General features: G+C 46.3%; 1 protein-coding gene and 1 non-coding gene across 7 annotated transcripts in view; both read right to left on the reverse strand.

Moving 5' to 3' along the window:
- Positions 1 to 22,982, reverse strand: part of TTLL9 (tubulin tyrosine ligase like 9) — a 74,291-nt gene that overhangs the window by 31,565 nt on the left and 19,744 nt on the right. For 3 of the 6 annotated variants that reach the window (XM_032295298.1, XM_032295297.1, XM_032295294.1), the window contains exons 3-5: positions 15,208 to 15,300; positions 3,604 to 3,715; positions 2,699 to 2,884 (exon numbers count right to left, since the gene is read on the reverse strand). In XM_032295298.1, coding sequence (XP_032151189.1) covers positions 2,699 to 2,884; positions 3,604 to 3,715; positions 15,208 to 15,263 — 354 coding nt within the window. In that variant the 5' untranslated portion in view covers positions 15,264 to 15,300. The remainder of the gene's footprint in view (positions 1 to 2,698; positions 2,885 to 3,603; positions 3,716 to 15,207; positions 15,301 to 22,982) is intronic. The other 3 variants (XM_032295299.1, XM_032295296.1, XM_032295295.1) reach the window with 2 other exon arrangements.
- LOC116563057 lies at positions 12,631 to 12,795 on the reverse strand. Its single transcript, XR_004274196.1, has one exon. It is a non-coding gene; the product is annotated as a U1 spliceosomal RNA (small nuclear RNA).

Genomic DNA, 22,982 nt, shown 5'->3' on the forward strand with positions numbered 1-22,982 from the left:
AAAAAAAAAAAAAAAAAAAAAAAAAAAAAAAAAAAAAAGAAGCAATTCTGCCTCAAAACTGTAACACAGAAATCCTGCCTGAAGTTCCATCCTGCTGGCCTGCCCTGCAGATTGCAGACTTGCCAGCCCTTACAATATTGCATGAGCCAATTCCTTAAACACACAGACACAGACACACACACACACCCCCTAATGCTTTCCTTTCTCTGGAGAACCCTACTATACCTGGGAACTTGCTAGAAATGCAAATTCTCAGGCTCTCACCAGGCCAACTGACTCAGACAGTCTGGGGTGGGTGGGATGCTTCAACAAGCTTTTCCGGAGATTCTGCCACACCCTCAAGTTTGAGAACCGCTGCTGCACAATCTCGAAACTCAAAAGTGTATGCAGAGACCAGCAGCACTGGCATGTCCTGGGAACTGGCTAGAAATTCAGGTTCCCAGGCCCCACCCAGACCTGTGAATCAGGCTCTGCATTGAACCGGGTCCCTGGATGGCAGGGGCACCATAGGGTTTGAGAAACACTGACCTGGTGCTTTCCTGAGCATAGAGCAAAGACAAGGTGTTTCCTAGACTCTTGGAAATAACAATGAAAACGATCAATTATCAGGCACCTAACGCCAAGCCCTTGATATAACTTGTATAATTCATGTGCTGAACGTGTGTAACTTCCCTGAACTCTCTCACAATCCTGTAAGGTAGACACACTCGTTAATTCCATTTTACAGATGAAGAAATGAACCCAGAGGGACTTAAAGGGGTCAGGTGACCTGCTCAGGGTCATACAGCTTGTGAGCGGTGGACACAGAATTACAACCCAAGCCAGAAATGACTAGAAGCACAGAAGCGCCCACTCTCCACCCCGCAGACAGTGTGCCCCGCGATTTGGGAGAAAGGATACACACACAGACACACAGAGCCAAGATGCCTCCTCTTAATTACAGCTGTAGCTGTCGTTGTGTCTGCTAACAAAGGCTGTGGGCTGGGAATGGAATCAATTTAATATGCAAGTGCTGTTCCCAATTAGCACAAATTACCATTTGTCTGAGAGGATAATACTGGGAGCTGGAATCCGCCCAGGGGGTCACAGCACTCCGAGCTCATCAGCCTCATCCCTGCTGCTCCAGCCATAACCTGCCTCCCTGCGCCTTCCCTAGACATGGGAGAGGCAGGATGGACCAGGGGAAGAACCTTGGAGGCTCAGGTACAGCCTGGCGCCATGCCTGGTGGGAGCAGCCATTGTTTTTGCCAGCCTCAAGTCAGTTCCCCTCCAAGCACCTGTGTTTTTGGCTAACTCTGCATCAGCCAACACCAGATGCCAGTCTTCAGCTCCACAGGAAAGGGCTGCTCCCTCCTCCCTCCCACTCCTTCCCTGGGGCCTGGAACATTCTCCAGCCTAAAAAACCTAAGAGGGCTTTGATGATGCCATTCAAGGCTACGGTGGCATGGCACCAGAAAAGGCTGAGTAATTGGTAGGTGTACTGTCACCCTCACCTTCAGTTTCTTTTTCTTTTTTTTTTTTTTTTTTTTTTTTTTTTTTGAGACAGTCTTGCTCTGTCCCCCAGGCAGGAATGCAATGCGTGTGATGTCGGCTCACTGCAACCCCCACCTCCCAGATTCAAGCGAGCCTCCTACCTCAGCCTCCCGAGGAGCTGGGATTGCAGGCGTCCGCCATCAAGGTTGGCTAATTTTTGTATTTTTAGTAGAGATGGGGTTTCACCATGTTGGCTAGGCTGGTCTCGAACTCCTGACCTCAGGTGATCTGCCCGCCTCAGCCTCTCAAAGTGCTGGGAGTCCAATCTCTCACTTCTGAGAAGCCTGCCCAGCCAGGGAGAGCCTCCTGTGGCTCCCTCTGCTGACACTATTCTCCTTAATAACAGCACAACTGGCTGGGCGCGGTGGCTTACACCTGTAATCCCAGCACTTTGGGAGGTTGAGGCGGGCAGATCATGAGGTCAGGAGTTCGAGACCAGCCTGGCCAACATGGTGAAACCCCATCTCTAATAAAAATACAAAAATTAGCTGGGCACAGTGGCAGGCACCTGTAATCCCAGCTCCTCAGGAGGCTGAGACAGGAGAATTGCTTGAACCCAGGAGGCGGAGGTTGCAGTGAGCTGACATCGGACCACTGCACTCCAGCCTGGGCAACAAGAGCAAAACTCTGTCTCAAAAATAATAAAAATAAAATAACAGCACACTACAACCACACAGGTCTCCTCTGTTTGCTTACTGTCTGCCCGCAAGAAGGGCAGAGCCCCAGGCTGACTTGCTGAGGGCTGTGTCTTCAGCGCCTGGGTCTGTGCCTGGCATGTGGCACATGCTCAGTAAGTATTTGTGGAATGCGTGAATAAGCAGGGCTCAAGTTCTTCATTGCTAAAATGGGGCCTTGATCCCTCCCCTGAGGGTCACTATGAGCACTGGGGTAATGCAGGTAAAGCATTTGGCATGTCAGGAAGAGATTCCAGAGTCCCTGCCCTGGCATCCTAAAGATCACTTGTGCATTCAGTAAACACTTATTGAGCACCTAATGTGTGCCAGCTGCTGGGTCCACACACTGCAGAGAAGAAGGGCTAAGGCTGGCCCTTCGGGAAGACAGACTGCATCTGAGGCTGAATTCCCAGGCAGGGTCGGCACCTGATCCCTGCTCTGGCACCTGGGACTCATTCCCTCCCATCTAGCCCCAGGCACTGGGCACTCACAGGCTTCATGATCCAGGTGATTCCTGGGTTTTTGCGAAACTCCTCCACAAACAGGTGGTACTCGGACGGCAACTCAAAGGTTTTGGGGAAGAAGTCGCACTTGGCTGCCTCCAGCTTTCCCGCCTCACGTTCTAGCTGCTTCCGGAACCGCTTCAGGTTCTTCACCATGTAGTTCTTGCGGGTCAGCTGGGCAGCAGGAAGGGCAGGTGGCCATTAGCTCCTGCTCACCACCCCGCTCCCCTCCCAGCCCCACCCAACCACCAGCCACCCTGCAGCCTCCAGGCTCTGGCCCACAAAATAGCAACAGTAAGAGTAACTTTAACCCAGAAAGAGCCTGCTAGTCTAGAATTATCCCCACTTCACAGATGAGAAAACTGGGACTTAGATAGGTTAAGTCAATTGCCCAGAGCAAGGAAGGAGCTGCACTGCCAGGATTTGCCCAGGGCCTGTCTTGACTCCAAAATTCATGCTTTTAACCACTAAACTACACTAATCTTTAAAAATCTCCCACCACTGCCTCCTCCAGTCCTGTTTCTCCTAGATCTGCTTCCCACCTTTAGACCCCAAACTTCTCAACTTGCCTTTACCCTGAAATCACCATAATTGTTCATGCATCCTCTCCCTTCAGACCTTGCACGCCCAAACCAGCTTGATTCTCAAATCTTGGTGCTGAAACTCCAACCCGCCTATGACCTCCAATAATCCTCAGGCCTTAGATCCCTAAGCCCCCAAACCATTTGGCTCTCCACAGGTCCCGCCCGCATGCTCCCCACCCAGCCTTGCAACCCACATTCCAGTACACTTTTCCGTTCTGGTCCTTGTACCCCGAAAACCAGCTCCCGCTCGTGGCCACACCCAGTGACATGAGTTGGTTGGCTCAGTCCTCGCCTGCCTGCCCAGCTCACCTCGTAGTGGTTCCGGAAGTGACTGATCCGAACGTGTTCGTCCATGTAGGTGTGGTCAAAGTTCTCCCGGAGCCAGCTGACATCACACCAGTAGAAATCCCACTCCCCTTCGCTGGGGGTGGGGTGGGGATAAAGGTCATTATCTGAGGACCTTGGCACTGCAAGGCCCAGGGAAGTGCTGCTCGGGGGCTTGAGGAAGGTTAGGTAGCAGTGCGTCCCTCTGGAATCTCTTGGAGGTAGCCATGGGTGCTACCGGCCTAAATGTGCTTTGTTAGACCAGAGCAAAAACCATGGAAATGTTCCCACAGAAATCCAGGTGGCTGGCTTCCCTTGAGCTGTCACTGAGCCCAGAGGGCCTCCTGGCACCTACTGGCTGGGCTGAGGGGCCGACACCCCTTTAGATAGAGCACGTCCTCCCCAGACCACAGTCCCGGCTACCCTCTGTGGTGCGATAGCCCCTCGGCCTCACTTGTTCTTATTCAGTCGACACACCTGCAGCCCTCAGTGGAATGAGCTAACGTTTGCAGGCCCCTCCCAGTTAAAGCTCTCCACTCATGAAATCCTCAGAGCAGCCCCCAAAGGTGACTTGGATCATCCCCAGAGCTCTAAAGTGGGATGGCCTTGCTCACTGAGGACATGGCAGCAGCAGGACCCACAACCAGCTCTGCCGGCTCCAAATTCCGATCCCATTCTCTACCACCATGCCAGGGAGAGGGAGGGGAAACCGGGCCAATCTACCAAATCTGGGTGTCAGACCCTGGATGTGGGGAGGAGGTGCTTGAAAAAGATGCCACAGGAAATAAACACCATCATGACTGTTCATAATTTTTTTAAGTAAAAAAGTACAGTCTGGGCACGGTGGCTCACGCCTGTAATCCCAGCAGTTTGGGAGGCTGAGGTGGACGGATCACACAGTCAGGAGATCGAGACCATCCTGGCCAACATGATGAACCCACGTCTCTACTAAAAATACAAAATTAGCTCGATGTGATGGCACACACAGCTACTTGGGAAGCTTAGGCAGGAGAATCGCTTGAACTCAGGAGGCAGAGGTTGCAGTGAGCTGAGATCACGCCACTGCACTCAAGCCTGGGTGACAGGCGGAGATTCTGTCTCAAAGAAAAAGAAAGTACAATATAACTGAAGCCCCCATCCATCCCTGCCTGATTCTATCTCCTTCTCTCCTGCCATAAAGGAAACCATTAGCCTGAGTTTGGTGTGCTATCATTTCTATTCAGTGGCCTTATAGTGCCATCATGGATATATATATATATGTGTGTGTGTGTGTGTGTGTGTGTGTGTATTCATGCATCATGGCACATAGCATTGTTTGTCATGATTTTAAACTGAATGCCAATACTTATTGCTTACCACATACCAGGCACTGCTCTAAGTACTTCACAAATATTCACTCATGGATCCTCAATGCAACCCGAAGCGTTAGGTTCTGTTATTATGCCCATTTTATGGATGAGAAAATGGAGGCAGGCACACAGAGCAACTCACCTAGTTCACGAATCTAGTAAGTGGCGGAGCAGGATTTGAACCCAGGCCCTCGAGCTCCAGAGTCCAACCTCTGTGTTTAGAAATACTCCTGTCTGTTTCTTTTCACACACCCTTTTTTCCAGCAAGCTTTTGTTTTGGAGATCAATTCTTTTGATACATAGGAGTCTAATTCAGTCATTCTAACTGCCATTTCCCATTCCATTGGGTGAACATACCACAGTATATCCATTTTCTTATTAAAAGGTGTTTGGGGCTGGGCGTGATGGCTAACACCTGTAATCCTAGCACTTTGGCAGGCCAAGGCAGAAGAAGCACTTTAGGGCAGGAGTTTGAGAACAGCCTGACCAACATGGTGAAACCCTGTCTCTACTAAAAATACAAAAATTAGCTGGGTGTGGTGGCGAGCACCTGTAATCCCAGCTACTCAGGAGGCCGAGGCAGGAGAGTCGCTTGAACCTGGGAGGTGGAGGTGCAGTGAGCCGAGATCACACCATTGTACTCTAGCCCAGGTGACAGAGTGAGACTTCATCTCAGAAATTAATTAATTAATTAAAAATAAAAGGTGTTTGCGGCTGGGTGTGGCAGCTCATGCCTGTAATTCCAGCACTTTGGGAGGCCAAGGCGGACAGATTGCTTGAGCTCAGGAGTTTGAGACCAGCCTGGCCAACATGATGAAACCCCATTTCTACCAAAAATACAAAAAATTAGCCAGGAGTGGTGGTCCCAGCTACTCAGGAGGCTGAGGTGGGAGGATCACTTGAGCAGGGCAGTGGAGGTTGTGGTGAGCCAAGATCGCACCACTGTACTCCAGCCTGGGTGACAGAGTTGAGAGCCCATCTCAAAAAAAAAAAAAAAAAAGGTGTTTAGTTTGTCTCCCTTACTCCCCACCCCTTTTCTCTATTACAGACAAGTAGGCTGAGTTTTAAAAGATATCTTGAGGAGGTTTGAGGCAGAAATAGAGAAAAATGAAGAGACATTACCATCACCTTGGGGTGAGGAATGAACAGGCCCTGAACAGGACCAACGGGGAGGATGCTGAGGCAGACTGTATTTCCAAAAGATGCCTACACCGTATCCCTCACCCAGCGGCTGTGTGTCTGAAGGTCTCCTTGTGAGGCCACAAGAAAAACCCATGAAATCTTCTTCGGGTGTCTGCCCTAGTGAGATCCCTGCAGACAGCTAGCACCAACTGCTGCACCTGTGAGTCAGATGCCCTCAGACAACTCCTGCCATCAAGTGACCTCTGGATCTGGGCTCTTCCCAGCTGATGCTCCCAGTGTTATAGACAGGCCAGTCCCGCTGTGTCCTGCAAGAGTCCCTGACTCACAGGAGCCCTGTGCCTAATGCAATGCTGTCTTAAGCAGCTAAGTTTTGGGATCTGTTACACAGCCATAGCAACTGGAACAATGGCCAAGCAGTTGGGCCTTGTGTTGTAAATGGGGCTCCCTCTAGAACTTTTTTTTTTTGGAGATGGAGTTTCCCTCTTGTTGCCGAGGCTGGAGTGCAATGGCGCAATCTTGGCTCACCACAACCTCTGCCTCCCAGGTTCAACCAATTCTCCTGCCTCAGCCTCCCGAGCAGCTGGGATTACAGGCATGTGCTACCATGCCTGGCTAATTTTGTAATTTTTTTAGTAGAGATGGGGTTTCTCCATATTGGCCAGGCTGGTCTTGAACTTCTGACCTCAGGTTATCCACCCGCCTCAGCATCCCGAAGTGTTGGGATTACAGGCATGAGCCACTGCACCCGGCTCCCTTTGGAATTTTCAAAGAACTAAAGATATAAATTGCTTCTCCTTGTGGCTGCTGGGTTGGTGTTTCTCCTGAATGTCACACCATGTGCAGAGAGGCTTTAAGGCAGGCAGGCCCAGCCTTTCACTGAGCTCAGAGATGTCCAGAGATGTTCATCTGTGCACACACCATGAACAGATGTGGTGACGTGACGCACCGTAACAGAATGACACTGGAACCAGAAATCTATGGTTTCCAAATTTTGTCCTAGTTACTCATGAAAATCTGGGGCCTGGTCCTTCTCCAAACCTCCCTTGTGGCTTTTGCCCCAGGCACAGTGGTTCTGAAGAACAGTTTCAAGAACTGATGGAAACCTACTGGAGAAATGGCCATGTGCTGGCCGGGTGTGGTGGCTCATGTCTGTAATCCCAGCACTTTGGGGGGGGCCCAGGCGGGTGGATCACCTGAGGCCAGGAGTTCAAGACCAGCCTGGCCAACATGGTGAAACCCTGTCTCTACTAAAAAATACAAAAATGAGCTGGGCATGGTAGCATATTCCTGTAATATTAGCTACTTGGATTACTAAAGGCAAGAAGCAAAAGTTGCAGTGAGCCTAAATTGCACCATTGCACTCCAGCCTGGGCAAAAGTGTGAGACACCATCTTGGGGAAAAAAAAAAAAAAGAAATGGCTGTGTGCTCTATAAACCCTCAGACACCATAGAGCCACAGATTCCCAGCTGGCTGGCTTGGGCCTCATCTAGATGCCCAGTCCTGCCTTTTCTCCACCCTGATGTTTGTACCAGGCCATGTTGTGCAGCACAAGGAGCAGTAGACCAGGAGTCAAGAGCCCTGATTCTGGTCTTGTCACAGTCACTGGCACTTACATGACCTTGCCCTCTTCTCTGGGCCTCAGTTTCCTATTGGGAAAATCTAGGAGTGGTAACCTCTAGGCAAGATGATAGACTGCAATGAGCCAAACTGATACTAAATAATTAAACAAGGGGCAGGAAGAAAAAACCTTTCTCTACAGAAGAATGCCACCTAATACATGTAGAAGGAATGAGAGAGAGTAACCATTTTGCAATTATTATAATCGTAATAGATTTAGGCAAGAATCCTCAGAAAAGGCCAGGCATGGTAGCTTCCGCCAGTAATCCCAGCATGTTGCAGGGCCAAAGCAGAAGGATCATTTAAGCCCAGGAGTTTGAGACTAGCCTGTCAACATGGGTAAACCTCATCTCTACAAAAAATACAAAAATTAGCCAGGCATGGTGGCACAAGCCTGTAGTCCCAACTACTCAGGGGGCTGAAGTGGGAGGATCACTTGAGCCCAGAGGGTCAAGGCTGAAGTGAGCCATGATTATACTACTGTACTCCAGCCTAGGCAACAGAGTGAGACCCTGTCTCAAAAAAAAGAAAAAAAAAAAGAATTACTGAAAAATGCTAAAAACGTTGTGTGAAAGTTTGTTGGGAACAAGATATTTGCATAGTCTCAGAGTATCTGCCCACAAGATACTTATTAATTATTTTAAAAAGTTAATTTACATTGGAGAAACCTGGCAGACACCACCTTAATCTAATGGTCATCAAGGTACTGTAACCAGTGATAAGACATATGGCATCACAAACCCCCTCATGAGTTCCATTGGGAAGCATCAAGAATACCAGAGCATCATTTCTGTGGTATTCTTGCCAAAATGCATAGCCTCACAATGAAAGAACATCAGACAAATCCAATTCAAGGGCCATTCTACAAAACGTACTCTTCCAAAAATGTGAAGGGCATGAAAGACAAAGACCAAGGAACTGAAATATATTTGAGGTAAAAAAAAGGTCAATTAAATGCAAAGAGGAATCCTGGATTCGATTCTGGAACAGAAAAAGGACATTAGTGGAAAAAAACTGGTGAAATTCAAATGATGTCTGCAGCTTAGTTAACAGTAACATATCGATGTTAATGTCCTGACTTTGACAAATGTACTATGATTACATAAGCTGCTAACAGAGAAAGCTAGTGAAGCTGCTAAAAGAGGACGCTATGAACTATTTTTTAAACTTTTCTGTAGGTTTAAAGTTATTTTAAAATAAAAAACTTAAAAAAATAAGTATTTAAAAATATTATAGTTTGACCCCTACCTCACACCATATAAAATTAAATCAAAGACCTAGATGTAAGAGCTAAAACTATAAAACTCTTTTTTTTTTTTTTTTTTTTTGGAGAGGGGTTTTCCCTTTTTTTACCCAGGCTGGAGTGCAATGGCGCGATCTCGGCTCACTGCAACCTCCGCCTCCTGGGTTCAGGCAATTCTCCTGCCTCAGCCTCCTGAGTAGCTGGGATTACAGGCACGCGCCACCATGCCCAGCTAATTTTTTGTATTTTTAGTAGAGACGGGGTTTCACCGTGTTGACCAGGATGGTCTCGATCTCTTGACCTCGTGATCCACCCGCCTCGGCCTCCCAAAGTGCTGGGATTACAGGCTTGAGCCACCGTGCCCGGCCCACTATAAAACTCTTAGAAGAAGACATGCAAGTAAATCTTTGTGACCTTGGATTAGGCAATGGTTTTTTAGATGATACCAAAAGCATAAGCAACAAAGAAAAAACAGGTCAACTGGACTTCATCAAGATTCAAAAGTTTTTACCTCAAAAGGCACAATCAAGAAAGCAGAAAGGTAATTCATAAAATGGAATAAAATATTTGCAAATCATAAATAAGAATACTCTCATAAGATAGAATTCTTATAACTTGAAAATAAAGAGACAACTAAATTTAAACATGAGCAATAGATATTTCTTCAAGGAAGATTTATAAATGGACAATAAGCACGTAAAAAGAGTCTGAAAATCGTTAGCCATCAGGGAAATGCAAATCAAAACCACAACGATACCACTTCATATTCACTAGGATGGCCATAACAAATGTGAGGGTGGGTACAGTGGTTCACACCTATAATCTCAACACTTTGGGAGGCAGAGGCAGGAGGATCACTTAACTCCACAAGTTTGAGATGAGTCTAGGCAACATAATGAGACCCTGTCTCTACAAAAAAATTGTAAAATATTTAGCAAGGTATGGTGGCATGTGTTTGTAGTCCCCAATCACTCAGGAGGCTGAAGTGGGAGGGTCACTTGAGCCCAGGAGGTCAAGGTTGTAGTTGGCTGTGGTTGTACCACTGCACTCCAGCCTAGGTGACAGAGAGAGGCCCCTTCTCCAAAAAAAAAAAAAAGATGAATAATAATGAGAGTTGGTGAGTATGTGGAAAAACTACCCTCATATACTCCTGGTGAGAATGTAAAATGGTGCAGCTACTTCAGAAAACAATCTAGCAGTTCCTAAAAAAGTTAAACATAGAGTTATCGTATCACCCAGCCACTCCACCGCTAGGTATACACCCACAAAAAGTGAAAACACATGTCCATTCAAACTCATACATGAATGTTCACGGCAGCATTATGTATAACAGCCCAAAGGTGGAAATAACCTAAATGCCTATCAACTAATGAATAAATAAATAAATGTGGTACTCCTACAAAGTGGAATATTATTCTACTGTCATAGTCATAAAATGAACGAAGTCCCAGCTACTCAGGAGGCTGAAGCAGGAGAGTCACTTGAACCCAGGAAGTCGAGGCGGCAGTAAGTCATGATTGCGCAACTGCACTCCAGCCTGGGTGACAAGGTGAGACCCTGTTTCAAAATAAAAACAAAACAAGAAACGAAAAAGGAATGAAGTACTGATGCATACTGCTACATGGATGAGCCTTAAAAACAATATGTTAAGTGAAAGAAGACAGGCAAAAGGTTACATATTGTGTAATTCCACTTATATGATGTGTCCAGAATAGATAGAGACAGGGCCCAAGACAGGGGCTGGAGGGAGGGAGAAATGGGAATGACTGCTAGTGGATATGGGGTTTATTCCTGGGATGATGAAAGTGTTCTGGAATTAGATAATGGTTTTGACACAGCGGGTATGTGGGAAAAAAATGTGGTGATGATTGGCCAGGCATGGTGGCTCACACCTGTGATCCCTGAACTTTGGAAGGCCGAGGTGGGCGGATCACAAGGTAAGGAGTTTGAGACCAGCCTGGCCAACGTGGTGAAACCCCGTCTTTACTAAAAATACAAAAATTAGCTGGGTGTGGTGGTGCATGCCCGTAATCCCAGCTACTTGGGAGGCTGAGGCAGGAGAATCGCTTGAACATGGGAGGCAAAGGTTGCGGTGAGCTGAGATCGTGCCATTGCACTCCAGCCTGGACAACAAGAGTAAAACTCCATCTCAAAAAAAGAGAGTGGTGATGATTACACAACTTGGTGAATATACTGAAAGACATGAAATTGTATGTGTGTGTGTGTGTGTGTGTATACATAAATTTGTAGATATATATACACTATATACATACATATACTGCGCCCAGCCAAAATTCTATATTTAAATGGTTATTATATATATATATTATTTCTTAATTTAAAAAGAATGGGAAAATTAAGTTCGACATGCAGTTTGTTAAAATAATCAGGTCTAAAAATAGAGTAATAAGGTTGGGTGTGGTTGCTCACACCTGTAATCCCAGCACTTTGGGAGGCCGACATGGGAGGATCACTTGAGGTCAGGAGTTTGAGACCAGCTTGGCCAACGCAGTGAAACCCCATCTCTACTACAAATACAAAAATTAGCCAGGCATAGTGGCATGCGCCTGTAGTCCCAGCTACTTGGAAGGCTGAGGCATGAGAATCACTTGAACCCAGGAGGCAGAGGTTGTAGTCAGCCAAGATCATGCCACGGCACTTCAGCCTGGGTGACAGAGAGAGACCTTGTCTCAAAATAAATAAATAATAATAAAATAAAAAGAAAGTAATAAAATATCTATTTTAAATTGGGAGAAAAAATGTCCAAAGAGATAAAGGATAGGGTTGCAAAAGGTAATCTCCAGATCTCTCAACTGGGACCTTTGCTGCCATCAATACCCTGAGGTCTGTTCCCCTGACCAGGAAGACTGCGGATGTCTGTCAGTTCAAGAGCTGTTTTCTGAGGCTCTGTTTTCATTAAAAAATAGCACTGGCTTTTAAGCAATATGAGTGTATGAACTGGGTTAATGACCCATGCCTCAGTCCTCCTCCAGCACCCAGCAGAAGGCCTGTATATTGAATGGGTGAATGAGTAAACAACATGTTACCATTCATTCATTCATTTGTTTTTCCAACATGTATGTGTTGAGGTTATCTCTGTGTCAGAGACGATGTTGGATGCCAATGATACAGGAGGAGACAGCACACCTTGCCAGGTGGTGCACACAACCCTCTGGGGAAGATTAACAATGAACAAGGAAACAAGCAACTCTGTAATGAAGAACTGTGAAGTGAACCGCCACGTGGTCCAGCAGAGGCCGTGAGGCAGGGTAGCTGAGGGACCTACGCTGGGTGGAGTCACCCTGTGGAAGGGACCTTTCAGCTGAGATCTGAAGGGTGAGAAGGAGCAGCCTGGTCAAAAGCAATGGGGAGAAGGTTGTAGCAGGCCTGGGTCCCTGAGGTTGGGAAGAGCATGTTCAAGAACACGAAGAAAAGCCAGGGCAGAAGGAAAGAAGTCAGAGATGACACTGAAAAGTTGGGCAGGACCCAATCAAGCAGGGCTGTGGAGGTCACAGGGTGGATTTTATATTCTGTTCTGAGACCACAAGTTCATTCCTGTGCACACCATTTTCATGACTGTCACAATCAAGTTGCTCTTAATTCACCTAGGAAGACACCAAGCTGCTTAACAAGGTCAGTGGAGATCCAGGTTCTTTCTAGTGGAGATCCTGGTTCTTCCCAGTCTCCAATCATCATAAATGACGCAATCAAGTTTCCCACATTGGAGATAATCGCAGGGCTGAGCACATCTGGAGTGGAATACATGAGCCTTGCCCTGAGAAAACCTCCTTCCAATCGTGGCGTTTCCCCTGCCAGGGAAGCATCCATTCTGCCATCCTTAACTTGTCCTCAGGCTCATCACCTCGGGGGTCAGAGGACGGCTGCTGCCGTTCCAAGGTGTCATGTATCTTTCTCAGGCGGAAGCAAGGGAAGGGACAGCTCTAGCCACATCCGTTCTAAACTGACCTGACCGGCTGGCAGTCTGAACTGAGACCTGATTCTGTCTGGAAATCCCAGACCCAGCTTAGGTCCTAAAGGATGAGGCCTTGGATTCACAGAGCTGTGTTGAAGGAAAAGACCCTGGCCTCTGGGCCCTTCCTGATTTAAGGATCTTTGAGACAATGTGGGATCAGCCATGGAGCATCCTGCTTCCTGGGCTCCCACCCTGTCAGCACCAGACAAATCCTCAGACTCTCTTCCCCTGCCCATTGAGGAGAGGCTGGGGAGCGGCAGGGAGTGGACAGAGGTCACACACCTGGTGGTGACATTGCTCTCCCTCCCCTACACAACCCCCACCTGCCAGTCACCTCACTCTCCTCCAACTCTCCTCCCAACTCCCCCACACACCTTTCATGACATCAGTTCCTCTGGATCCAGGGAAGGAAACCCCATGCTGCTATTAGCATGATCACAAGAGAACCAAGAAGGCAAATCCACAAGGGCTGCCATCACCACACCATCAGCATCACTGTCACTGTTGTAATATTCCCCAAAGCCCTAAAAAGAGGATGCTGGTGTCTTGGGTTACCTGCACCACAGCCAACTCCTATTTTTTGTGGGATGGTTTAGTAAAGCTTTCCTGCTGGACTCAGGCCCAGGCAGTGGGAATCACAGGTTTATAACACCTGCTAATCTGATGCTCTCATCCACTGAGAAGCCACTGAAAGATGAGGCTGTGGCTCTGTAGGCAGCGGACTAGGTGCAAATCCCAGCCCAAGCCCTCATAAGCTGAGTGACCTCAAACAAGGCATTTTCACTACTTTGTGCCCAGTTTTCTCATTAGTAAAATGGGGATGATGATAACACCTACCTGGAAGATGTGTTGGGATGCTTAAAAGATAGTGCATGTAAAATGCTACAGTGTCCCGCAGGCTTAGCTGTTGTTATGCAGCAACTATCTCCTGAGCACCACGCAGCAGGGCAGCTGCCCCTCCTATCCCTTTCCCCCTCTCTACAGTAAAGGAATTCTCAGCATTTACTTGGGAAAACGTAGCCTATATTTCCTAGAATAAAAGCTACATTTGCCAGATTCCCTTGTAGCTGGGTGTGGCCACACAGTTAAGGTCTGGCCAGTGAGCCGTGAGAGACTCCTGGGTTGTGTCCTTCAAGGGATGGGCTTGACCTTTCTTTCTTTTTCTTTTTCTTTCTTTCTTTCTTTCTTTTTTTTTTTTTTTTTTTTTTTTAGACAGGGTCTCACTCTGTCACCCAGGCTGGAGTGCTGTGGTGTGATCATAGCTCACTGCAGCCTCACAGCTTTAACCTCCCAGGCTTAAGCAATTTTCCCACCTCAGCCTCCCAAGTAGCTGGGACTTCAGGCACACACCACCATGTCTGGCTAACTTTTTAAAAAATATTTTGTAGAGACAGGGTCTTTACAAAAGCCACGTTGCTCAGGCTGGTCTTGAACTCCAGGACCTAAGCGATCCTCCCACCTTGGCTTCCCAAAGTGCTGGAATTATAGGTGTGAGCCACTGAACCTGGCCTATACCTTTTCTTGCCTCTTGCCTACGAGGCTGGAGCTCCACCTTGAACTATGAAAAACAAGGGCCTCACCTAAGGGATAGTAGAGTGGAAAGACAGAAGCAAATGGATCCCACATTTCTGTGGGGCCCCCTGACCATCGCTGAACCTCCTACATATGGACTTCGATGGGACAGATAAAATTCTAGCAAGTCGAAGCCTCTTTTACTTTGGGTTTCCACTGCATGCATCCAAACCCTAGCCCTCACTAATAGTACCTACTCTGTGCTGGCATCACATGCTGGTTTGTCTCAATCAGTATCTCCAGAGGCCAGCATAAAGAAAAGAAAGACAGGCTTACGGGCCAAAGTCACAGAACCAGCAAGTGCCCAGGGATGAGCAGTTCTTGATCTGGACCCGTCACTGGAGAATCCAGGCCACAGGTCTGTGGTAGCTGCATTCCTAGTCTCTGCTGAAAGCCACAGGACACAAATGCGCCTGGGTTTGAATCCTGCTCTGATGCTGACATGCTGTGTGACCTTAAGCAATTGGTTTAATAACTCCGAACATAATCTTATCTTATGGGTTTAGTTGAAAGGCTTAAATAAGACACAGATGATAGCGATAATGTGCCTGGCACATTGTGGGTGTTGAATAAATGTCACAGCCACTTTAGGACAATTCAGTAGCCACCCAGGGGAACTGGGAGAAAAACCAAGGAAGACAAGGACCTGTGAGACAAAGGGAAGGAGGGACAAGGCTGGGGAATGTCTTACTCCTTCACTTCCACCCATCCTGGTCTGTGGCGAAGGACATCCATGAGTGTGTTCATGAGGGCGGTCTTGAACCGGATTGGTGCTCCCTGCTCTCTGCAAGGTAAGGCAATGAACATTTGCTCAGGATTAATGATTTTCCTAAGATGGCGCAGGGAGAGGAAAAAAGTGGGAGGAAGAGAAGTCAAGTTCCATACCTGGAAAGTTCCATACTGTATTTCAGAATTTAGCATTAGAGACTGATAACACTTAGCATAATCAAATTGAGAATTATAGAATCTTCAAATCATTGGAAAATAACGATCAATGTATCCAAGCCTACTATGTGCCAGGCGTGATCTAGCGGCTTTACATGTGCCGTGACTAACCCTTACGAGAAATGAGAAGGGTTTGCAAAGCCCTTTCCTGACAATCACCTGGGAAGATGAAGCAGATGTACTTTCTCCTGTTCCTCCTACTGATACAACTGAAAACTCAAGACATCATCGACAAAACAAATTTAAGACCGAAAGAGAAGAAGGCAGACTGGCTGTGTATTTCAGGACCACAGGAACTACGTGGTGGTGAATTCCCCAGGTTTCCTTTTTGTCTCATATAGTTCAGACATGGAGATGAAAAGCCACCAACCCAGAAATGCCAATGGGCACAGACGACAAAAGCTTCAAGAAAAGCACACCCTCTCTAGCAAAGGACCAAGCAAAGAGTGACCCAGCCAGACAGATGACTTAGACAATCACTGCTCTACTCCAGCCAGATCCCCCAGAACACATCCGTGGCCCACCCCCAGTGATGCCAGCAAAGGCTGTGTAGGGAGTCTAGACTTCCCCTGAGGTGGCAGCAGGGCGCCCAACACCCCTGCTCAGTGCTGTCAGAGAAGGTCACAGACAGAGCCAGGCTTTCATCCCTGCCAGGCGGTAACGAGGCTCCCACCCCCACTGCATCAGTGGAGAGCACGTGTGGAGCCTGGACTTCCTCCCCAGCCTGGCAGTAACAAGGTGCCCCTCCCACTCTGGGGTGATGTCAAAGGGGGCAAGTTGGAAATCAATAAAATCAAAAACCGAAAAACATTATAGCAAATCAGCAAAATAAAAGGCAAGTTCTCTGGAAAGAGCAATCAAATTGACCAACCTATTTGTCAGCAAGACTGACAAAGAAAAGAAACAACTACCCAAGATGAGGACTGGAACACAGGCCACCAGCGCAGGGCCAGCAGGCATCGCAGCCACAACAAGGAAATGCCACTGACGGCTCTGCACACCTAAATGTGACAACTTCGATGAAATGGACCAATTCCTCAAAAAGCACAATTACTGCAACTCATCCAATATGAAATAGGGAATCCAAATAGCTCTACAGCTATTAAGGAAATTGAATTCATAATTCAAAACCTCCCAAAAAAGAAATCTCCAGGCCCAGATGGTTCCACGGGAGAATTTTCCCAAATATTTGAAGAAGGATTAATGCCAATCCTACACAATCTCTTCCAGAAAACAGACGAGGAGGGAGAATTTGAAAATTCATTTTGCGAAGCTAGGTCAGCCTGATATCAAAACCAAAGACAGTACACAAGAAGTAAACCACAGACAAATATCCCTTATGGATATAGATGCAAAATCTTTAACAAAATACTATCAAATGGAATTAAGCAATGTATAAAAAGGATTATATACCATAACCTGCCTTCCAGTAGGCAAGGCTGGTTCAATATTTAAAAATTAATCAATGGGCTGGGCACGGTGGCTCACGCCTGTAATCCCAGCACTTTGTGGGGAGGCTGAGGCAGGCAGATTACTTGAGGTCAGGAGTTGGAGACCAGCCTAGCCAACATAGTGAAACCCCATCTCTACCAACAAATACAAAAATTAGCCAGGTGTGGTGGTGGACGCCTATAGTCCCAGACACTCAGGAGGCTGACGAAAGAGAAACGCCTGAACCGGGGAGGCAGAGGTTGCACTGAGCTGAGATAGCAGCACTGCACTCTAGCCTGGGCAATGATCTTTAGAGAGACTATCTCAAAAAATAATAATCATAATAATCAATTTAATCAGTCACATTAACAGACTAAAGAGGAGAAATCACATGATCATATGAATTGACGCAGGAAAAGCATGACAAAATTTAACACTCATTCATTTAAAAACTCTGAGGGGAACTTCTTAAACTTGATAAAAACATCTAAAAAACCTCGAGCTAACATAATTAGTGGTATGTGAAAACTGTCAGATTCAAAATGGAGTCACTTGCGTCAAACCCTGGCAAAATAGAGCCAGGGGGCCGGGCAAGGTGGCTTACGCCTATAATCCCAGCATTTAGGGAGGCCAAGGCAGGCAGAACATTTGAGGTCAGGAGTTTAAGACCAGCCTGACCAACATGGTGAAACCCTGTCTCCACTAAAAATACAAAAAAATTAGGCCAGGCACAGTGGCTCATGCCTGTAATTGTAGCATTTTTGGAGGCCAAGGTGAGTGGGATCACCTAAGGTCAGGAGTTGCAGACCAACGTGGCCAACATGGTGAAACCCTGTCTCTACTAAAAATATAAAAATTAGCCAGGCGTGGTGGCGCATGCCTGTAATCCCAGCTACCCGGGAGGCTGAGGCAGGAGAATCAGTGGAACCCAGGAGGCAGAGGCTGCAGTGAGCTGAGATCGCATCACTGCACTCCAGCCTGGGCAACTGAGCTAGACTCTGTCTCAAAAAAATTAAAAAAAAAAAAAAATTAGGTGGGCATGGTGGTGCACGCCTGTAGTCCCAGCAACACATAAGGCTGAGGCAAGAGAATCACATGAACCTGGGAGGCAGAGGTTGCAGTCAGCTGAGATCCCACCACTGCACTCCAGCCTGGGCAACAGAGAGAGACTCCATCTTAAAAAATAAAAAATAAAAAAATAGAGAGCCAGGGAAGGTTATGAAGGGAGGGTTCTCATGCATGATTTGCCAGATAAGAAGAACTATCATAAGAACAGTTTTCAAATCACAGCTTACCCCATGAGACACAAGTACTGCTAATAGCACACGGGCAGCTAGGAGCTATACAAGAACACCAGACTGACACTTTCTCAGGCCCAGTCCGAAATTGCACGGGCCTAACAGGAACTCCAGGACCCCAAGTCCCACCTAGCGACTACTGACAGTCGCCAATCTGCTACTGAACTCACCAGCTCTCCTAGAAAACTTGCTGCTAGCACCAGTGAGCTTTCTTTTGAAACAACTTGCTTAAATCTCCTCTTTCCCCAAGAGAACCCTAACATTTTCCTTTGTTTTCAGACATGCTGGGGGCCACCCTAGTCTATATGGACATCCTGGATTGCAGTTCCACCTCTTGTATATTATTTCCAAATAAAACCTTTTTACTTAGAGATTTGTCTCTATTTTTTTATGTTGACAGGTGAAAAACTGGAGTTGGAGACCAGCCTGGGCAACATAGTGAAACATTGTCTCTAAAATAAAAGGTCAGGCACGGTGGCTCACGCCTGTAATCCCAGCACTTTGGGAGGCTGAGGCTGGCAGATCATCTGAGGTCAGGAGTTCGAGACCAGCATGACCAACATGGAGAAACCCCATCTCTACTAAAAATACAAAATTAGCCACATGTGGTGGCACATGCCTGTAATCCCAGCTACTCCGGAGGCTGAGGAGGAGAATCGCTTGAACCCAGGAGGTGGTGGCTGCAGTGAGCCGAGATTATGTCATTGCACTCCAGCCTGGGCAATAAGAGCAAAACTCCCATTTAAAAATAAATAAATAATAAAAATAAAAATAAACGATAATCAGCACTGCAGCCCAACTTCCACCTAGCTCAAATACTAACAAACTCAAAGTGGCAGTGCCGGAGATTGGATTGAAGTACACAAAATTTAATTAAAGCTGCAGCCCAACCCACGTACAACTCAGCTTTAGGTGGAATCTGAATGATCAGCTGCTAAGCCTAACTGCTACTCAGAGGAAGGCGCTCGCATACTCTATAAAGTGTGTGAATGTATGTGGGCATATATACGTATATAAACACTAAAAAATGATTATACGTAATTGCTTTTCATACACAATATCCAGAATGCAGTTCTAAAAATATAACACATGCAACAGCAAAGCAGGGAAGTGTAATGCATAACCAACAGGAAAAACAGCCAACTGAAATAAACCCATAAATGACCCAGTTATCAGAATCAGTAGAGAAGGAATTTAAAATTTATTACAAATATGTTAAAGGATGTATGGGAAAAGATGGATACAATGTGTAAATAGATGAGTTATTGCAGAAAAGGAATAAAAAGTCTAAAAAAGAACCAAATAGGCTGGGCACAGTGGCTCACGTCTGTAATCCCGGCACTTTGGGAGGCCAAGGCGGGCGGATCACGAGGTCAAAAGATCGAGACCATCCTGGCCAACATGGTGAAACCCCATCTCTATTAAAATATAAAAAATTAGCTGGGCGTGGTGGCACACATCTGTAGTCCCAGCTACTCGGGAGGCTGAGGCAGGAGAATTGCTTGAACCTGGGAGGCGGAGGTTGCAGTGAGCCGTGACTGCGCCACTGTACTCCAGCCTGTCGCCTGGTGACAGAGCGAGACTCTGTCTCAAAAAAAAAAAAAAAAAAGAAAAAAAAGAACCAAATAGTCAAGTGGCTCACACCTATAATCCCAACACTTTGGAAGGCTGAGGTGGGAGGATCACCCAGAAGTTCAAGACCAGCCTGCGCAACACAGTGAGACCCCATTTCTACATAAAATTTTAAAATTAGACACATGGTGGCATGTGCCTGTAATCCCAGCTACCTGGGCAGCTGAGGTGGGAGGATCACTTGAGCCCAGGAGGTTGAAGCTGATCACACCACTGAACTCCAGCTTAGGTGACAGAGCAAGACCCTGTCTAAACAAAACAAACAAACAAAAAAGAACCAAATGGAAATTCTAGATGGGAAAACTATAATATCTGAAATTAAAAGTTCAACGAAGAAAAAAAAGCGGGGGAGCTGTGGTGGCTCAGGCCAGTTGTCCTGGCGCTTGAGGAGGCAAGGCTACGCGTTCAAGGCCACCCTGGACAACATAAGAACCTCTCATTCATTAAAAAAAAAAAAAAAAAAAGTTCCCAACGGATGTGCTTAGCAAGAGACTGGGAATTGAGAAGGAAAAACAGTACATTTGAAAACAGTCCAATTGAAATTGTTCAAACTGAATTAGAGAAAAAAAATGTACATGAAAAGAACCTCAGTGCCGGGCGCGGTGGCTCAAGCCTGTAATCCCAGCACTTTGGGAGGCCGAGGCGGGTGGATCACGAGGTCAAGAGATCGAGACCATCCTGGTCAACATGGTGAAACCCCATCTCTACTAAAAATAAAAAAATTAGCTGGGCATGGTGGTGCGTGCCTGTAATCCCAGCTACTCAGGAGGCTGAGGCAGGAGAATTGCCTGAACCCAGGAGGCGGAGGTTGCAGTGAGCCGAGATCGCGCCATTGCACTCCAGCCTGGGTAACAAGAGCGAAACTCTGTCTCAAAAAAAAAAAAAAAAAAGAAAAGAACCTCAGTGACTTGTGAGATCACATCAAGCAGTCTAACATACATGTAATTGAAGTTCAAGAAAGAGATGGGGAAGAGAGGACAGAAACTATTTTTTGAAGAAATGATGGCTAAACATTTTTCAAATTTGATTAAATTATCAACTCACAGATCCAAGAAGCTCAATTAACCCCATGCAAGACAGACACAATATAAAGTACACCCAGGTAAACCATCGTCAACTTGCTGAAAACAGAACAGTCCTAAAAAAAAAAGTCAGAGAAAAAAGACATATTGCATAGGGGTAAAAGTGGGTGGAGAGGAGTAGAAGACAAGAAGAGCTAAACCCCAGCACTTTGGGAGGCCAAGGCAGGCAGATCACCTGAGGGTGGTAGTTTGAGACCAGCCTGACCAACATGAAGAAACCCCACGTCTACTGAAAATACAAAAATTAACCGGGCATAGTGGCGGGCGCCTGTAATCCCAGCTACGTGGGAAGCTAAGGCAGGAGAATCGCTTGAGCCCGGGAGGTGGAGGTTGCAGTGAGCCGACACTGCACCATTACGCTCCAGCCTGGGGGCAACAGAGCGAGACTCTGTCTCAAAAAAAAAAAAGAATAGCTGACTTCACATCAGAAACAATGTAAGCCTGAAGACAAAGGAACATTATCTTTCAAGTGCTTTAAGAAAAAAAGATCAACTTAGAATTCTATATCCAGTAAAACTTTACTTAAAAAATGACAGTGAAATAAAGACATGTTCAAATAAATAAAAGCTGAGAGAATTTTTTGCCAACAGATCCGCACTATAAGAAACACTAAAGAACATTCCTCGGGCTGAAGGAAAATTATACCAGATGGAAATTCAGAAGGAATGACGAATGGGGTAAATGTGGAATATTTTCTTCCATGTCTTAATTAAAAAAAAACACACATACAAGCAGCTATTTAAAGCAAATATAGTGAGAATGTAATGTAAGGTTTATAACATATTTACAAGTAAATATATGACAAAAATAGCAGCACAAAAGATCAGCGGGGAGTAAACAAGTGTGTGATTGTAGGGCTCGTAGTTGTACATGAAGTGGTATAATTTTGCTTCAAGGTAGACTGTGATAAGGTAAGGAGGCATATTGTAATCCCCTAGAGACATAGGTTGTCAAGTGTGGGCTCAAGTATTCCTCAGGGTCCCCAACTCTCTTTCAGGGGTACACAAAGTCTTCCCTTTTCCAACTACCTATCTTTCTAAGGCTGGATTTTCTTCCTATCCTTTGACCAAAACAATCTATCAAAACAAATTGAACACAGAAGATCTGGAAACTCAAATATTTTCTAATAAGCAAGGCGTTAAAGAGATTCACAAAAATGTAAAACAACTACTACTCATCTCAGTACATTTTAGGGAGGGATATAACTGTAACTCATAAAAATGTTGGGCAGGGCACAATGGCTCACACCTGTAATCCCAGCACTTTGGGAAGGCAAAGTGGGTAAATCACTTGAGGTCAGGAGTTTGAGATCAGCCTGGCCAGCATAGTGAAACCCCATCTCTACTAAAAATACAAAAATGAGCCAGGCATGGTAGTCTGTGATCCCAACTACTCTGGAGGCTGAGGCAGGAGAACCACTTGAACCCGGGAGGTGGAGGTTGCAGTGAGCCAAGATCACTCTACTGCACTCCAGCCTGGGTGACAGAGTAAGACCATGTCTCCAAAAAAAAAAAAAAATTAATAAATAAGTTTATGCTACCATGTAATACTTTATTGCTTTTTATTTTTATTTATTTATTTGAGACAGAGTCTATCTCTGTCACCAGGCTGGAGTGTAGTGGTGCAATCTCAGCTCACTGCAACCTCTGCCTCCTGGATTCAAGTGGTGATTCTCCTACCTGAGCCTCTCAAGTAGCTGGGATTATATGCACCCACCACCATGCCCAGCTAATTTTTTTATTTTTTGGTAGAGATGGGGTTTCACCATGTTGGCCAGGATGGTCTCGAACTTCTGACCTCGTGATCCTTCCACCTCAGCCTCTCAAAGTGCTGGGATTACAGGCATGAGCCACAGTGCCTGGCCTTTTATTGCTTTTTAAATAATTTAATATGTATTTTTTAAATGTATCAGCTTAAACCAGGTGTGGTGGCTCTCGCCTGTAATCCCAGCACTTTGGGAGGCCAAGGTGGATGAATCACGAGGTCAGGAGTTTGAAACCAGACTGGCCAACATGGTGAAACCCCATCTCCACTAAAAATACAAAAAATTAGCTGGGCATGGTGGTGGGCGCCTGTAA

The sequence above is a fragment of the Sapajus apella genome, unplaced genomic scaffold, assembly GCF_009761245.1.
Source record: "Sapajus apella isolate SASKATOON/1434 unplaced genomic scaffold, GSC_monkey_1.0 scaffold33, whole genome shotgun sequence".
In the NCBI taxonomy this organism is placed as follows: domain Eukaryota; kingdom Metazoa; phylum Chordata; class Mammalia; order Primates; family Cebidae; genus Sapajus; species Sapajus apella.